Genomic DNA, 18,238 nt, shown 5'->3' with positions numbered 1-18,238 from the left:
TGACTGAGGACTGCAGGCTGCCGCCACTGCGGAGGACTGGCAGAGGGAGCTCCCGAGAGCAGGTCTGGGCTGCAGGCGGCCCCCCGATGGAGGCAGTGAGCAGGAGGCCCCAAGGGCCAGCAGGGATGAGAGCCAGGCAGCCTCAGCCCAGGGCGCAAGCCCACGGCTTGGGATGCAGAGTTCATGGCCTCCCCAACCCCTGACCTCACAGCTGGGCACTCTTGCCCAAAGAGTGGCTGGGCCGGGGACCTCAAGCTGCTCATACCAGCAGTTGGTCCCAGCTGCAGAGGTGGTATGTGACTGGCATTTCTGGTCATGAAACAAAAAGCAAGATTTCTAGACGTAAAAGGAAGAATATCTTTATAAACCACAGTTAGGAATTCTTTTTTCCAGTGTTTGTGACCAAAAAAAAAAAAAAAAGATATTTGTCAAAAACACAGGAGAGGGGCTGGTGGTCTGCTGGAAACGGTAGCACACACGGCAGGGAGACGCCGTGGACACAGCGCAAGAGCCGCTGAGGTGAGCAGAGTCTCACCTTCTCCAGGCACCACCAGCTCAGCACTGGGGCGCGCTGTGCCTGTTTTTATTTGAGAGCCACCTGTATGCTGGGGAAGATGTAAACAGTAAGTAGAAATGCAGTGCCTGTTGCTGAACACAGTCAACAGGAGAAGCACAGTCGTTGCCAGAGAACAGGAGCCAGGAAAGGCCACCCCAAGGTGATCCCACCTCTGCCTTCGCCAGCCTCCATGTCCTCAGAACTCAGTTCTATGTTTGCTTTTGGATGTCTCCCTTCATCTTTCAGTGTTCAAAGCCATGCCCACTATTTTGGCTCTCTCTTACAAAAAGAAAAGGAAACTCCCTGGGTGAGAAGAAGGCATCTCAGGCCATAGCAGCTGGCTCCACCGACACACGCCCTTCCCCTGGGCAGAGCCCTCCCACCACAGACCACTATCTTCTCCTTAGTGCGGCCTCTGTTGCTTGCTGACTTAAGAAAGAAGAGTCAGTGCACACCTGTAATCCCAGCTGCTTGGGAGGCTTAGGCAGGAGGATCAAAGGTTCAAAACCAGCCTGAGCAATTTAGTGAGATCATGTCTCAAAAAATAAAAAAGGCTGGGGATGTAGCTCAGTGGTTAAGCACCCCTAAGTTCAATCTCTGGTGCCAAAAAGAAGGGGAAAAAAAAAGAAGAGTTGGAAGATGGAGGAGTTGGCCGAGCCACTCACTCAGCTGAGCACTGAGCCATGCCGACATGGTCTCAGGGCCACCTGAACAGCATAGGGCATGGGCAGGGGAAGGAGGCTGCCGTGTAAGACCCACAGCCAAAGTCAGCCCAGCCACCCACAGCAGATCAGCTGTGCCCAGGTGGGGGCTGCCCTCCTGCTGGGTTCCCCCGATGCTCCACACCAGCATAGCTACACAGAGCCACCGGCTTTTCTCTGTCCACCCTGGAGATGTTCTCGCCAGCTAAGGAGGCATGTGGTCCCCAAAGCACCCAGGTGCCAGGGCCACACAGGAGTCTGTGGTCAGAGCTGGCTTGCTGCCTTTCTCCTCAGGGCTGTGCAAAAGAGCCCCGTGCTAGGGACCTGCACCTGGTCCAAGCAAACCCCTGTTATCCAACAGAAGCATATCTCAGCCTGTCCCAACTGTGTCTCTTGCCTCTTCTTCTGGTTGTTTCTCAGGTGGGCTCCTGCAAAGCCCTAAGCGGGTATTTCCTTGTGCTGGTGTGAGGCCTGGTGAGGAACCCACACCCTCTCTGGCTAGCCTTGTGAGTCTGTGTCCTCTGGTCATGGACTCCTGGCTAGCCTCTTTCTGGACTGGAAGACCCCTTGAATATAGTGCAGGTGGTGGCTGCCCCTGTCCCAGGCCTGTGTCTCAGGCCTGAGTCTCTGCAGGTCACAGCCCTGGGGCTTCATTCTGAATCCATACGCCCTTCATAGACCCCTCAGCCACAGATCTGCACTGCCATGAACACTGCTGCTGTCTGGCCTGAGGGCCTTGATGGAGCACTTGCCAGCATCGGCTCTGAGCCAGGGGCTCTACTGTGAGCAGAGCACCCCTGCCCCTGGGATGCTGCCTCCTGGGATGTGCTCTGGCCCCCTCCCTGGTTCCTGCTTTGCCTTGGTCTCCTTTGTGCCTCTCCCAGCCCCCAGACACAAGCATTGACACTGGCCTTTCTAAAACATGTGGGTATTGCTGTCTACAAGCCAGCCCTGGCTCATCCTGCTTCCCCCCCACACCCTGGCAGGCATCACCAGACTGGACGACCAGATATTTCTGAACAGGAATCCTGGTGTCCCCTCCGTGGTCAAGTTCCACCCCTTCACACCATGTATCGCCGTGGCTGACAAGGACAGCATCTGGTAGGCCTCACTCACGGACCCTACCTGGGGACAGCACCAGTGCCCAGCATCCCTGCGTTCTCCCCGCCATCCCCTGCCCACCCACCCGTGCCCCGCTCTAGCCATGTTCCTGAAGGTGGTCCCTAGTTCCATAGGCCTCAGGACCGGGACAAAAGCCTCCAGACCTGCTCCGTGATAAAGAAGCATGTTGAGAGGCTCCCACAGAAGAGCACCCAGGAGAAGGTGCGGCCCCGAGAGCCGGGCCTCACAGCAGCGAGCCTGGCTTGTGTGGTGCAGGGTACCTGCTGGCGGTGAGGTGGGCAGGCGCAGTGTCGTGATGCCTACTGTCCTCACTTGCTTACTCCGCTTTAGTTGTGGTGAAATATGACATCCAGGCTGCCCACGCTGAACATTTCCATGCTGCCCCCAGAGCACCCCATCTTCCTAAACTGTAGCAGTCCCATCACACCCAGATACCCGCTCCCTGGCCTGGCCACCCCCACTGTGCCCCAGGTGGGCAACTCTAGGGACTTGTAGAAGTGACTGCACAGCACTGCCCTCTCGTGCCTGGCTCATGTGACACAGCAGTGTCCACGGAACTTGCCGTGGCGTGGCAGGAGCAGGAGCTGCCTTGAGCCCTCTTCCTCTGGAAGGGGAAGCATTTTCTCCCCCACCCCATCTGGGCCCCCAGCTGGCTCCGCACTGCAGTGGACGGGGGTGGACGTGTAGCCCCATGTTCCTGTCATCTCTCCATCCCTGGATGGGCCCAAAGGAGGAGGAGCTGACCTTCTGTGTCCAGCGGTGCTCAGGGCTCCAGCTTCTCCTCACTCCCCTCGTTACCTTGGCTCTTGGTGGCAGCCGTCCCGTGGGTGTGAGTGACCGGTGTCTTGCTGTGACTCTGCATTCCCCTGATGGTCGGTCTCATTCCTCTTATCCCCTCAAGTTTTTGGGACTGGGAGAAAGGAGAAAAGCTGGATTACTTCCACAATGGGAACCCTCGCTACACCAGGGTCACTGCCATGGAGTACCTGAACGGCCAGGACTGCTCCCTTCTCCTGACAGCCACAGGTGAGTGGCCTGGCTGCACGCACCTGAGCCGCGCAGAGCAAGGGGGCCATGAGACATGCTGTTCAGTTTGTCACTCAGACCAGGGAGGCTCGGAGGCTGGGGCACTCGTGGTGGAGCTGCTTCCCTCGCATGCAGGGCCCTGGGTTCCAAAGCAGCCCCACAAAAAAGTAAAAGCGAAGTTTAAAAGTGGGGGTGTTTGTCAGGTGTGGGGGCGCACTCCTGTAATCCCAGCAGCTTGGGAGGCTGAGACTTGAGGATCGCGAGTTCAAAGGCAGCCTCAGCAAGGACGAAGCCCTAAGCAACTCAGTAAGATCCTGTCTCTAGGGGCTGAGGTTGTGGCTCAGTGGTAGAGCACTTGCCTCACACGTGCTGGGCCCTGGGTTCAATCCGCAGCACCACATAAGAATAAATAAACAAAATAAAGGTATTTGTCCATCTTCAACTAAAAAAAAAAATATCTAAAAAAAAAAAAAATGATGCTGTCTCTAAATAAAATACAAAATAGGCCTGGAGATGTGGCTCAGTGGTCGAGTGCCCCTGAGTTCAATCCCTGGTATCAAAGAAAAAAATTTTGAAAATGGGGGTGTTTATGAAAGGGTATGGTCCCAGGGCAGGAGCAGAGATGGCAGCGTTGGCAGGACTCCTGGACAGTGAGTGACCTCTCGCCTTGGGTCTCTGGCCCTTCCGTGTTTCCGGGAAACATCCCACCATCAGCCTCTGTCCCCTTGGCCTTCCTGGGAGATGCAGTGGGCAGCAGCTCACTGCCTGGCTGTGATGGCCCAGGGCTGCATCCCCCTTCCTTTGCAAGTTGGGCTTCCCTGGAAGGGTGCCCATCAGGTAGTGGTGGTGTGGATCTCACACTGGAGATTCTCTTGGTTTTTATTTTGGCCTGAAACATCATCATCCCACTCTTACTGTAGAGCAGTAGTTCTCCAAGCCAGTCACCCTAGGCTGGTGCCATTTCTTTTCTTTTCTTTTTTTTTTTTTTAATATTTATTTTTTAGGTATAGTTGGACACATGCCTTTATTTTATTTATTTTTGTTATGTGCTGCTGAGGATCAACCCAGGGCCTCACACGTGCTAGGCAAACGCTCTACTGCTGAGCCACAACCCCAGTCCCCTGGCTGTCATTTCTTTTGGCACTTTAAATTTGACTCCACAGGGGCTCGGGTTAGAGCTCAGTGGTAGAGTGCTTACCTGGCACGTCTGAGGCCCTGGGTTTGATCCCCAGCACCACAAAAATACATAAATAAGTAAAATGAAAGTATTGTGTCCATCTACAACTAAAAAAAAAAATTAAAAGAAAATTTTGACTCCATGATGCCTTCTTGCTAACGAGAAGCCAGGGTCAAGCTGTGTGGGTACGAAGGTGTCAGTAGTGGAGGGAGGAGACAGGCATCTAGGCTCACCTGCCCTGGGCTGCTCCGCCCTGTCTTGTCCTGGTCCCGGACCTGAGCATCTGAGCTCCCGAGGCTGCTGCTTCTCAGTGACATCTCTTTTGAAGTGTTTGTGGGTTCCCTGTGACTGACCTGACCATGAAGAAATGTCCCTTAGCAGCTGCTCCTCCAAGAAGAGCCATCTCAGCCTGGTAGAAGGAAGCCCATGTCCAAAGCCAGTCCTTCCCTGTAGGCGTCGGCACAGTGGGCAGGGCCCAGCAAGGCCCAGTCGAGGGGCAGCACAATTCAGACATGAGCATCTCTTATCACCAAAGGCAAGAAGGCTGGATGGGCTCCTTAAGAGTGGGCCCCTGTGGAGGGCCACAGAGCAGGGCACTCACTGCACGGTGACCTTGAGAGCCAGGCACACAGGTGGAGGAGGCCAACCTTCAGTACTGAGGCCAAAGAGTGGTTCCTGGGGAGGGAGGCTCACCACACACAGCCGACCCCCTGCCTGTCTGCTGGAGGATGCTGAGGGCACCTGCAAGGCAGAGGGCCTCCTGTGTCTGTGTGAGAGCCCCGTGGGCCACCCTCCCTTCCAACTTCAGGCTGGTTTGTGTGCAGAGGACCAAGGCAGGTGGGGACAAGGTTCAGGCCTAAAGGTTTTGGAGAGAATGGGTTTGCACAAGATGAGCAACTGAAGTACTCAAGGGGAAGAACAGAGAAGGTGAGGCCCGACCCATCTCCCAGCTTCCACCAATCCCTCCTTCCCACCCCGGGGACAAGATGGAGGCCACAGAGATCCCCTGCAGGGATCCCAAGCCGGCTCCAGAGAAGCTCTGTGGCTTCCAGATGCCCAGAGACCACAGGTCCCATTGCCCTGCTGCCAGCTTCCCCGGTTGCCCTTCAGGAAGTGAGCACAGAGTCCCACACTGCAAGAGCATGGGAACAGGTGTCCAGAGCGCCTGGCTGCCCTGTGCAGGACCCACTGTTGGGCATGGTGGAGCATGATGTCCAGGACAGGGATCTGACCCCCATGTGGGATGCAGGCGAGGCCAGCACAGGGCAGAGGATCATGTCCCCCTCTCTCCTTCTCAGATGACGGCGCCATCAGGGTGTGGAAGAACTTTGCTGACTTGGAGAAGAACCCAGAGATGGTGACTGCATGGCAGGGGCTCTCAGACATGCTGCCCACCACACGAGGTGGGTCTGGGCTCTTCGGGGAGGAAGTCCAGAGCTGCAGGGGTCACTGTTCCAAGGCCTCTGGACCAGCTCCCTACCAGCCACCCATTCACATCAGAGTCCCCAGTTTATTAGCAGGTGGCCTCCCCTGATAGCCACGAGGCTTACAGGCCCAGGGTTCTGAGTGCCTTTGAGTCTTGGGTATGGCCCTGAGCTCTGGTCACACCTGTCCTGGTTTGAAGCTCAATGTGGCTTGGAAATACATTGTGGTTAACTGGCCCTGAGCAGCAATGTCACATGTTCCCGAGGACCAGTGTGGTGGGCTGCCCAGGCTGGTGAGATCGGCAGCCACCAGAGCAGCTCTGGGCATGGCTTTGCACCATCAAGCAGTTTGGGAGGACCACCAGGTCAGACTGTCCCGGCCTGAGTTTCCAGAGCCCTCTGTGCATCTTGGAATGGCTACCCGTGAGCACAGCCCTCTGTCCCTGGTGACACCAGGTGAGGTTACTGTGGCCCACCACTGGCTGCTCCTCCTCCTGCCTGTGATTTCCGCATCCCCATCCGAGTCCTCTTCCCAGCCCCTGTCTGTGGGGGCCTCTCCTGGTTCTCTCAGTTCTGTCCCTGCCCTTCCCTCCTGCAGAGAACATCAAAACGAGCCCCTTCTCTCTGGACCTTGCCATTGAGACAAATTATAACAAGTAGAACCTCACACCTCCCGCAGCCAGTGTGTTTCTGGGTCATCGGCTGCAGAATCTAGGTTCACAGGGAGACCTGCTTTCCAGAGCTCTCTGTCCTAGCCCATCTTTAATGTGGAGTCACAGCTGCCTGTCCTCGGGCCACAGGGCCTACAGGGTGTTGGAGGGATGTGCCAGGGAACCTTCTGGACTCACATCTTAGTGTTTTGTAAGAATTCTTATATTAAAAGTTCAAGATAAAGGGAAGATGGTTGAGAAAACTCAACCTTGACCTCTGTAAAAGTTCTATACGAAGACTCGGTGTCTGATCTCCCCAGAGAAAACTAAACTAAACCATAGGGCTGGGGCAGGTGTCAGGGAAGGAGCAACACAACTGCCGTCTCTGAAACCCTAAAGAAAGACCAGAGGCCCTCCTCTGTGTGGGGCCAGGGGTGTCCTCGATACATTGTCCCAGTGGTTGGTTAGACCCTCCCACACATGTGAGAAGCTGTGCCACAGGACAGCAGTGGTCTCTGTGAAGACACAGGCAGAACCAGACCATCCTCCACACCCTGTCAGTCAGGGAGGGCCCCGTTTCCAGGGTGGATCGTGAGGCTACCAGGGCGAGACTGTCCCACCACCTTGGCCCCGAGAGCAGTGCGATGGTCGGCTTGTGAACGTTGACCTAAGCCTTTGGTCAGTGGTTACTATTCATTAACTGGAGCAACCAAGGAGGTATACAGAGCAGCAGCCCCAAGGCTGGGGCAGGTGGCCATGCAGAGGCACAAGCCAGAACCAGAGCTCCCCAAGTCACAGAGGTCAGTTCTGGGCTGGCCACAAAGCCGGGCACCTAGCCACTGGCTGGCAGGCACCAAATCTACAGCTGTGCTCCAGGGCAGCACAGGGCGAGGCTTGGCTCTCCACTACCAGGCCTGGGATGCGGGTGGCTGGTCTGACTTCCACGCTCTCTGCTCTGTCCTGCTTTGTCTCCCTGTTTTAAGGAAAGAATTAGCTCTTTGGTCAGGCTATGTATCAGGACACACATCCAAGGCCTGTGTCCAGGATTCATCAAGCAGGGATTGGACCTCTGCCTTCTGGGGAGTGCAGTGTCTCCCAGTCCAGTACCCAGCACAAGCACACTTTGAACTGGTGCATGGTGCCCCCATGGCTCCTGCTCAGCAAGCTACACACACCTGGGCACAGCAGCCTCCCCTCCAGAATCCCTTCCTCTGCTCCACCAAGACTTCCACCCTGCAGGCTTGGCTGCCCAGGACCTAGGGCTTGCTTCCCTCTGTAGGACAGATGGACAGACATCAGCACTGTCCTAGAGGACTTCCACATCTCTACTCAGCTGGGTCTCTCAAGCTGCAAACTGGCTGTCCAGGTGTACCTAGATGTGGGGCTTTGGCCTTGCACAAGGTGCCATCAAGCCCACCTGCCCCCACCCCATGCTATGTGGTTGGTACCTTGTCACATGACTTCCACGTGGGGACAGGTATGCCCTCCCTCCAGGGACATCCGGGTCCCAGCAATGTTGTGGCTCTCCTACCTCCTACGGAGGCTATTTGAAGAAAAGAGGACAGTGGCCAGAGGGTGGGGCCCAGGCTGCACGAGACTATGGCGCCTTGGTTGGAAGCAGGTGGTAGGAGCAGCTGGAAGGCCCAGGGCACAGGAGGATGAGGTGGTGGCACCACAGGACAGCCGGGACACAGACTGAGCTGCATCCTGGGAGAGGTCTCTGGTCCAGAGAGGGTGACTCATGTGCTCTGGGTTCCTTGCTTCTCTCAGCATTCACCAGGTGCCAGTCCCCACAGACCCTCATCCTGGACCTTAGCCTGCCTGGTGCCCAGGCAGCCGACCACACCAGCCAGACTGCATGGACACTTCCTCTTCAGTTTCCCTCCCTTTTGTTATGAGGCGACCACAGCTGGAGAAACTATGTGGGGCTGCTTACTGCGCGAGAGGACACACTTAGATGTGGCTTGAGATGTGGTTTCCACGAGGGAATAGCTAATATGACTGTCGGTGGAGTGCCACACAGATGTCTGAATGGCAGCTGTCTCTCTGGACCGGGTCGGAAGACCCTCAGGACATCAGAGGGAAGAGCAAGTGCGGGAGGTCAGACTCCCACGCAGTGCTGTGCTGCTCCACGTGGAGGAGGCAGGCTTTGCAGCCCAGGGGCACGCGCACACGTGGCCGCAGTGTGACTCCTGGGGCAGGCGTGCAGCTCGGCAGTTGGGTGCCACACACACGAGGCCCTGGGCCCCCCCAGCCCCCACCCCCCAAAAAACAAACTGCTGGGGACTGTTAGATCTGGGTGGTGGGTTATAAGGGTTTATTTCCACCGTGGTCCTTCGTGTATGCTTAAAACCTTTATAATTACACAGTTAAAATCGTGTGGGGCTGGGGACGTAGGTCAGCAGTGGGGCTATTCACCTGGCACGTGGAAGGCCCTGGATTCCATGCCCGGCAGCACTCACACAAAATATTTTTGTATTAAGTAGAAACTATGATGTGAGTGTATAACTCCCTGTCCAGTTCCAGACAGAAAAGGACACCCTCATTTCTTTCCTTTCTCTTTTTAACTGGGGCCTCTCTGCATTGCCCAGGCCAGTCTTGAATTTGGTGCTCCCACCTCAGCCTCCCAAGTGGCTGGGCCCCAGTACTCTTCCCTTTCCCAGATGCCTCAGTGTGGCAGGGTTCCAGGGCAGGCTGCTACCACCGCAGCAGCCTGAGCTCGTTGCCCTGGGAGCCCCAGCCTGGGTTCAGGAGGAGGTGGGGACCTGCCCAATGGAGGGAGGGGTGGCAGTGCTCCTTGGAGCCGCTGACTGAGTGGCTGCCTGGAGTAGCCCCAGGGACTGACCCCGTGTCCCACTTGCCTCCCCAGGAGCTGGGATGGTGGTGGACTGGGAGCAAGAAACTGGCCTCCTCATGAGCTCAGGGGATGTGCGGATTGTCCGGATCTGGGACACCGACCGTGAAACGAAGGTGCAGGTAACCATGGTGGGCCCCACAAGCACCTGGTCCCTGTGCAGCCCCTTCCCCCAGGCTCTCCATGCTCCCCCTGCACAGAACAGACCCCTTGCTCAAATAACCCAGACCCAGATCTCCAGAGCAAGCTCAGTCTGTGCCTGTCTCAGCCCTCCTGGGAAGCAGATGGGCAAGATGGCGCCTGCTGCTGGGCGAGAACAGACTCCCAGCCTCGGAGCTGATCACCACCTTGGCTGCACATTAATCATGGCACCTGACCCTACGCTGCAGCATAATTAAGTCTAAGCTAATCCTGATTATTTTTAAATATTGTCTTATCTGGCAGTTAGGGAGTAGCAGATTATGGAGTATCAGAAATCAGCAGGGTGAAATATTTTAAATTAGAAGATTAACTATTCGTGTGCTTTTCAAAGCTTTTTTTTTTTTTGAGAATGAACCCGGGGCTTCTCAAGTGCTGAGCATGCGCTCTGCCACCAAGCCACAACCCCACTCCCTAAAGCATCTTTTCTTTTTAGTTTTAATAAAGAAAGGGATCTGCATTGGTTTTGCCTAAGACACCTGTGAAAGGGCCATACAGGCCACCTGCTAAAATCCAGCTGTGCCCACCGCTTTAGGAGCAGAGGCAAGATCACAGCTACCTCAGGGATGCACCTGAGGGCTCTAGTCCAGGACACCCTTCTCTAGAGTCCCTGGAGAGGCACAGGGCAGAGACCTCCCCACCCTCTCCTGTCCTCCCTACCGATGGAGAGGCATTGGCCCCTTGGTGGCAGGAAGGCTGCTTGCTCCACATTGCTACAGAACTGAGCCAGGAAGGAGGAGTGACAGGAGCTAGACATGAGGCTGGACCTCACCACTGTTAGGCACTGTGGTGACGCCCGGGAGAGCTGCAGCCTGAGGTCACTTCCTCTCACAAGCTTGGCCTCCTGCTGTCCTGGGCCCAGATCCCATGATGGCTCCAAACAACTTTCATTGTGCTCCTGCTGGGGAGCTTGACAGGTGCCCACTCCTCAAGGGCAAAGCATGGAGACCCTAATGCTCATATCCGTCTCCCTGTGGAGTGTAAGGGCCACCAGAGCCAGTGTGTCCCTGGCCACCCACCTCCTCCCCCACTCTCAGCTGCCTTCGCCCAGAGCTGTGGTCCTGGTGTCTTCCCGGGTATTTTGTTTCCTCGAGGTGCAGGGAGAAGTGGGGGGGGGCTCTTGCAAAGGCCTGCACCTCACACAGTGTCCACATGTGCAGATTTCCCGCAGCGTCCCCACTGGGGTTGGAAAGCACGTGTCCGTCCCCGCCCCCACAGGCCCATCTGCTGCCTGCGTTCACCAGTCCTCCTGCTGTGTGCAGCCACCAGGGGAAGCAGGGTCCACGCTTCCGCCCTTCCCTCGACTGATAGGAGTCCTCAGGGGCAGCTAATAGGAGTTCTCCTTGCCAAAGTGTACTTTGTCTCTCTTCAGGAAAGAGGGAGATGGTGTTGGGAAGTTTAATTGGCCAATAGCCAGGTGGCCCTGGGTGCCTCTAGGATGCTGCCGGAGCTCGGCCTGCCCTGGCCGGTGCACAGGTGCAGGGCAGGTGTTCAGGCAGATCTGGCTGCACCGAGTCCCAAGTGCCCCTGCCCTTCCCTCCCATCTGAGCTCCTCAGCCTGCGTTGGCCTCTTGCAGGTGGAGGCAAAGGCCGCAGCCCACAGGGAGGGAGGTGAGGCCCATGTGGGCTTGGGGTAGCGGTGCCCCATCTCAGCTCTCTCTGTCTGGGCCAGGACATCCCCACGGGCGCCGACAGCTGCGTGACAAGTCTGTCCTGCGACTCCCACCGCTCGCTCATTGTGGCTGGCCTTGGTGACGGTTCCATCCGTGTCTACGACAGGAGGATGGCGCTCAGCGAATGGTAGCTCACCCCCACCCCCTTGCCTGCGGCCCCTGCCCCTCCACACAACAGCAGTCACCTCACTGCCCACTGAGGAGTCCCAGCTGCTCAGTGGGACATAATGCTTTCCCCAGGAGCCCACAGCAGGTTTCCAGCCAGGCATGTTCCACGCAGGCCAGTCCCCGTGGCCATGGAAGTGGGTAGAGGGCCTTGGGCATGCTGGAGGTTGTGCCTGCAGAGAACGGCAGTGGGGGGGGTCCTGGCAAGGCCCCACCATCTCAGCCTCCATCTCACATGGGTTGTGAGCAGGAGCGTCAGGGAGTCAGGGAGCACGTGTGGGCCCAGCATGGGCTGACCAGGTGTCACTGCTGTTCTGGGTGCTGCCACTCAGCAAGTGACAGGGGGCTGAGGCTTAAGGCCCTCAACAGGAGATGCAGAGCACCCACGGCTGGGTCGGGCGTCCTCGTGGTCCTGTTCCTGGTGTCTCTGGTATACCCACTGGTTTCTGGGAAGTAGGCTTGGTGCCAACAGGGACAGTCCAGGAGTCACAGCAGTGGCCACCAGAGATGAAATATCCTCATGGCCAGGACATGGGACAGGATTGAGATGGGTGTTGACTCAGGCACCCAGGAGACACCAGCTCCTGAGGACAGGGGGAAGCCAGGGCACCACAGGCTCTCATGTTCCCTGGTGGGAAGTCCCTGCCAGAACGGGCAACCTGTCCCCAGAGGCACCACTGTGGGCAGCTGGTAGACTGCTCCCAGGGGTGCAGGTCAACAGCAGGAGTCCACTGGAGCCAGCTGAATCTTGCACTTCAGAGTGGATCTCATGGGACGTCCATTGTCTCCAGACCTTTAGTTAAGCCATCTTTGTCCCCTCAAAAAACACCCACCTGGGCAGGCCGGCATTGAACTTTGGAATTGGCTCCACAGAAGGCCAGAGGCTCCCAGGAAGCCCCCAGCCCCAGGCAGGTCCCCTCAGTACTCACCCAGCAAAAGGCAGCCTTGCTCCCATCAGGCCTGGTGACTGGGAGAGAAGTCAGCGCCTGTCTTCACCTCCCCCAGTTCCCCGGGCATTGGCTGTGTCAGGCAGCTTCCGTGCCGACCTCACCCTCAGAATGCACCTAAGCTGGGTTCATGGTGGTCCCTCCTTGCCCCAAGCCCAGCACCCTCAACCCCTGAGCTGGGAGTGGGGACACAGGCTCTGGCCCTCCAGGTGTTGACCCTACCAGTTCAGCCCTACCCCGTCCCCCAGCACCCTCCCTCCTCTCTCCCTTCCCTGCACCCACCTCATAGCAGTGTCCCTTCTTGGCCTTACCCTGCAGCCCCTCCTGCCAGGCCCCTTGGCCCTCCCCAGGCATTTAAGAATGTTGCTATTTACATCTTGCATGGGGTCAGTCTCCCCCCCAAGATGGGGCAGTGGCTCCCAGGTGTAAGGATGGCTCAGAGAGCTCTCTAGACTGTGGCAGAAGGCAGCAGGAGAGGAGAGGCGTGCTTCCACTTCCCAAGCTGCAGGGCAGCAGTGGGCAGCCTACAGGCCCTAGCCGCTGGTCCCCAAGCTCCAGCAGGCAGGGACACAGGGGTCTTGGAAAGCTGGGCTGAGTGGGGAACCCCAAGCAGGCCTGACCCTGCTGCTTCTGAGGCCTAGGGGTGGAGACCAGCTGGTACCCTCCCTGTGGGCAGTATGTGAGGGGTCCTGAGAGCTCCTGCCAGGCATTGCAGGCCCCTGGGAGCCCTGGTCCATACAGCCAGCAGCTCCCACCTGGGCTCCTGGTCATTAACCTCAGAAGGCCCCTGGACAGCTTTAGGGCTTTTAAGGCTGGGGTTCACACTCCTGATGTGCCTGTTAACACAGATGGGCAACATTAGTGACCAGTGATGGGGTCTGGGAGTGTGACACAGCGTGGTGTCAGTGTGGGCCTGAGAGTGGCCCAGGGCCAAAAGCCATCCCAAGGAGGGCACAGTAGGTGCCCACTAGAGTAGGACTCAGGAAAAGGCTGTGTCCCCGCATGGGCAGGGCTACTTGGGGCCCCGCAGCAGAGGCAGCTCAACACTCTCCACAAATGCTTCCTTTTTCTTGACTCACGGCCACATATGTGGCCTCCACATATGTGGTCAGCACGGCTGTCCGCCCAGAGCCCTGAGTGGCCTGGGAGAGGAGCTGAGCCTGGCCCTGCCCAGCACTGCCTGACCACGCCTTCCTCCTCGCAGCCGCGTCATGACCTACCGGGAGCACACAGCCTGGGTGGTGAAGGCCCACCTGCAGAAGCACCCCGAGGGCCACATCGTGAGCGTGAGGTAACGTGGGATAGTCACGAGACGTCCTGCTGTTAAAACATTATTTTTCCTCCGTTTAAAGACGTCCTTGGTGTTTAAACAGGGATGCTGGCATTTCAGGGCAGTAATTGACTCCGGCACTGGGACTGGCCAGGAAGGTCAGGGTGCAGAGCCAGAGGGTGGTCAGACACCTGCCAAGCAGAAAGGAGCCTTGGGGGGGGCGTGGCCCCCTTCCTCCCCACAGGCGGCAGGGCCACATGCTGTTGCAGGCACGTGGCCAGCAGGACTGCCGCTGCCCGCCGCCACGCATCATTGTCTGTGCATAAATTCAGTTCTGCTGTTCGGTAAATACTGTGCTGAGAGCAGCGAATATTTATTTGCCCGTTAAAGGGACACCAGAGTGTGATTTACTATCACAAAGCCTCCATTCTTTCAAAGAGATGCCCTCTCTTCCTTGTTTGTGATATAAAGACAAAACCCTGCTCTTGGGAGGGACACCTGCAGAGGTGGAAGGCAGGGCCCTCCTTGCAGGCAGTGTGACCCCACCCAGCTCCATCTCCCACCACCCTGGGCCCCAGTGGCCCAAAATCTGATCTTGGTGACCAGTAGCTCACTCCTTCGCACCTTGACTTACAGCCATTCCCATCCCCCATGGGTGTCCTGCTTTGCAGCAGGCTCAGCAGTGGCCCTAGGCATCACATGCGACCCTTCTCTGCTCTGGGAGAGCTTAGTGAGGGCCTGGCCGCTGGGCCCAGCACCAGAGCACAGCACACCCAGGCAGCTTTGGCTTCCAGTAGCGGGTGCAAGTGGGTGTCAGACTGCACATGTCCAGGGCCATCATCCTCCAGCCAGGGCACAAGCAGGGCATCCCCAGGCCTGGCCCGCAGGCCTCACTGCGGCCCTCTCTTGCAGTGTCAATGGAGATGTGCGCTTCTTCGATCCCCGGATGCCTGAGTCTGTGAATGTGCTACAGATTGTGAAGGGGCTGACGTCCCTGGACATCCACCCCCAGGCAAACCTCATCGCATGGTAGGTGCTGCCTCTCCCGCAGCCCCCTCTCCACCATGCCACTTTTCCCCAGCCCTGCCACGATTACATCCTCTGTGCCTTTTGGAGAAAGATGGGGTAGAAGATTAAAGTACCATCGTGAACTGAGAACAGACCTCTTCCCTGCCGCATCTCTCTCCCAGAACACTCTTGAGGGGTCTCCAGGGATGGAGGCCTGCATCCTCACTTGAGGGCATCCAGACAAGTTGCCATTCTCTGCCTGGGGACCCTGGGCCAACTTCCTGGCCTGTCCCCACCACCACACCAGCCTCATCCCTAGCCAGCCTGTCCCTAAGCCATTCTTCTGGGGGCCGTTCTGTCTCCCAGCCCAAAGGAGAGGGACATAACTGCTGAACCTTTCTCCTCCTCCTGCTGCAGCGGCTCCATGAACCAGTTCACCGCCATCTACAACGGAAACGGCGAACTCATCAACAACATCAAGTACTATGACGGGTTCATGGGCCAGCGAGTCGGGGCCATCAGCTGCCTGGCCTTCCATCCACACTGGGTCTGTGCCCTCACACCAGGGTGGGGCAGTGGGGGTAGTGGACAGGGCCACCTGAGTGACCCACAAGCCTTGGGCCTTCCCTTCCTAGTCTCCAGAACACATGAGGAGCAGAGGGCCAGCAGCAGTGTCCTCTGGTCCCTGTACACATGCCATCAGGGGAACCTCCAGCAGAAAGGGTTCAGGCATGCTCCTCCTGGTGAGGCAGCAGGTCTGTGTGATACAGGCCTGTCCATTCACTCTGCCCCTGGGTCGTAGGTGGTTGTGTTTTCAAGTTAGGACCTGCCAGCCTGCTCCTTGCAGTGCGGGGTTCTACAGGAGCCTGCCTACGGCTCTGCCTGTGCTTAGCATACGGGCAACGCCCCATCCTGCCAACACCTGGCAGTTCACAGGCCGCCTTCCTGAGCCCTCTCAGTGCAGAGGTAGGCTGCGGGAATGACCTTGCCGGCTGCAGCCTGTGGCCCCTACTCATGCCCCGTCTGCTCTCTCGCCCCACAGCCCCACCTGGCCGTGGGAAGCAACGACTACTACATCTCCGTGTACTCGGTGGAGAAGCGCGTCAGATAGTGGCACCGGGCTCCTGCTGCGGCCACCACACACACAGTGAACCCCAGGCTCGCCGCAGACGCCGGCTCCTGACCCAGCTGCTGCCCTCGGAGGAAGGGCCACGCGCTTCCTTTTTTCTCTTCGCTGTAATGTCTAGAAGGTCCAGAGATGGGGAGGGCTTTGTTTTGACATCACTTCTCGCAGAGAACCAGCGCCCAGACTCCTAGACTCCCGACACACAGCTGTGCACCGTGGCCCCTTCCTGGCCTCTTTTCCTTCTGAGGTTTTTTTAAGGGAACAGACTTGTTTTATTTTCTATTTTCCCTGTGATCAGAGCATTAGCTACAGAAACGACAGAGCCCTGACAGAGAAGCAGCACTGGGGCTCCCGTGGGCCCCAGAATGGCCCCCACCAGCCTGGCCTGGCCCACTGTCCTCTCAAGGCCTGAGCCTGGAGCCGCTGGGAACAGGCTGGAGGATGCTGGAGGTGTCAGAAAACAGGGAGGGAGACCCCTGCAGCCAGCAGTGAGGAGGAAGCAACCCCGAGCTGGCCCTCCAGGGCTGCTCAGCTGCAGGCCTCCCTGTCAAGGGGGGTCGTGGTACGAAGAGGGGGGCTCGCCACCCTCACCCCACCCCCCGTGCAGCCAGGCCCTTGGACTCTGGTTTGGGTCCTTCTCGCAGAAAGACGTTCACAGGAGAGGGCCCCCTGGCTCTGCTGCTCTAGAAACAATGAGGTCCTCACAAATCAGCCACCGTCCCAAACTGCAGGCTCATCCCTGAAGTGCTGCTCTAGTGACCATGGCCAGGACCTCCATGTCCCTGCTTGAGGTGCATGTGTGCGTGGGTGCCATGGCCTCCCTGCCGTGCACACACCTCACGCAGGTGCTAAGGTGCATGGAGCCCCAGGGGTTGTGGGTAGCAATAGCCGGTCTTCAGCCCTTTGCCCTACGCTGGTGTGAGCAAGGCTTGCATCTTGCAGTCCGTGATGCAGAAGCATTCTGGAGGCCTAGCCTGGCCTGCCCGGCTTGCGTGTGTTTGTGTGTGTGTGTGTGTGTGTGTGTGTGTGTGTGCGCGCGCGCGCGCACGCGTGCATGTGCAGTTCCAGAGGGGCCTTGTGGACGGCTGGACCATGGGAGGGAGCTCGGAATTGCTGCCGATTGCACACACATGGCACAACCACAATGATGGCGTTTGGAAAGCGTTTCCATTTTCCTTGGGAATCAGGATCTTTCAGAGATGAGGAATGAGACGGCTTAATTGATTCTGCCGATCAGAGACCAATAATAGTGGGGTCTGAGTGAGTCGGGACAGGAAGGCCAGGCCCCTCATGTGGGGGGCAATAGCTCTGTTTTGGCCAAGACTGTCTTCCAGGTGGATGGAGTCCTGAGGGCAGCCCTGAGCCAACCCCTGAGCCAGACGGGTGGACAAGGCAGGATGGAGGAGGAGGAGACCCTTCTGCTGCCCCCAGGAAATGAGCTGTCCACCAGGAGGTTCCAGGGTGAAGGCCCTTCCCTAGCTGGGAGCACAAGCAGCCTGGAGTCAGGAAGGCCCTAGAAAGTCCTGACTCCCCCACAAGTTCTACCCTTTCCCCTGCACCCCCTAAGCTCTGTGGGGATCTCCTGTGGGTGAAACCCTGGAACCTTCCGGAAACTGAGCTTCACCCACAGAGTTGCTGACCTCCCATAGCTGAGGTTCAGCTCTATTGCAACCTAACTTGTATTTCTGTTACTTTTGAGGCAAAACCACCACTGGCAAAGTGCAGATGTCTCTGGAGGGGCCAGGCCCTCCCCTCCCTGGTCCACTGGAGCCCTGCTCATGCTGTGCATCCACTAGCACCGCGTGGGCGGGGCCTTCCCAGGCTGATGCGAAAACTCAATCATGAAGTTAACAGGCTCGAGAGAGCACCGCCTAGAGTCCTTTATCTCTATTTATTTTACCAAAATGAGAATTGAAAAAGACTTTGACAAAACATGGAATCGTAATGTGAAGCTAAGAGCAATGACAAATAATAAACTTAATAAAAACTAGAGACGTGCATAAATGGCCGCTGGCTGCAGCCTCCGCCCAGGAAGCAACATCTGCCCCTGGGGGACCAGGCAGGCCTGCGGGGAGCCTTGGGGGGGGGTATCGCCTAACTCCTCTGCAGCTGCCCTGGGCAGCTGGGCTTCAGCCCCAGAAGAAAGCACAGTACTTTACATCATGTGCCCGTCTGTCCCTGTGAGAGGAGTTTGTTCAAGGGAAGTCCACACCTATGGCCCCCGCAGCTGGGAGGCGGAAGCAGGAAGGTCACAGTTCAAAGCCAGCCTCAGCAACCCAGTGCAGCCCTACCTTTGGGAGCAGACGACTTGGTGGCACGGGCCGAGCTCCAGGGGGCTCCT

At 57.6% G+C, this 18,238-nt stretch overlaps 1 protein-coding gene across 2 annotated transcripts in view; it reads left to right on the top strand.

Moving 5' to 3' along the window:
* Nucleotides 1–17,887, top strand: part of Rptor (regulatory associated protein of MTOR complex 1) — a 337,753-nt gene extending 319,866 nt beyond the window's left edge. For both annotated transcript variants that reach the window (XM_076869269.2, XM_076869270.2), the window contains 9 exons: nt 2,244–2,358; nt 3,281–3,405; nt 5,881–5,985; nt 9,526–9,632; nt 11,381–11,508; nt 13,698–13,784; nt 14,676–14,792; nt 15,189–15,318; nt 15,814–17,887. In XM_076869269.2, coding sequence (XP_076725384.2) covers nt 2,244–2,358; nt 3,281–3,405; nt 5,881–5,985; nt 9,526–9,632; nt 11,381–11,508; nt 13,698–13,784; nt 14,676–14,792; nt 15,189–15,318; nt 15,814–15,882 — 983 coding nt within the window. In that variant the 3' untranslated portion in view covers nt 15,883–17,887. The remainder of the gene's footprint in view (nt 1–2,243; nt 2,359–3,280; nt 3,406–5,880; nt 5,986–9,525; nt 9,633–11,380; nt 11,509–13,697; nt 13,785–14,675; nt 14,793–15,188; nt 15,319–15,813) is intronic.
* Nucleotides 17,888–18,238: the final 351 nt, after the last annotated feature.

This window comes from Callospermophilus lateralis, chromosome 11, assembly GCF_048772815.1.
Source record: "Callospermophilus lateralis isolate mCalLat2 chromosome 11, mCalLat2.hap1, whole genome shotgun sequence".
NCBI lineage: Eukaryota > Metazoa > Chordata > Mammalia > Rodentia > Sciuridae > Callospermophilus > Callospermophilus lateralis.
This window is presented reverse-complemented; position numbering and strand designations above follow the sequence as displayed.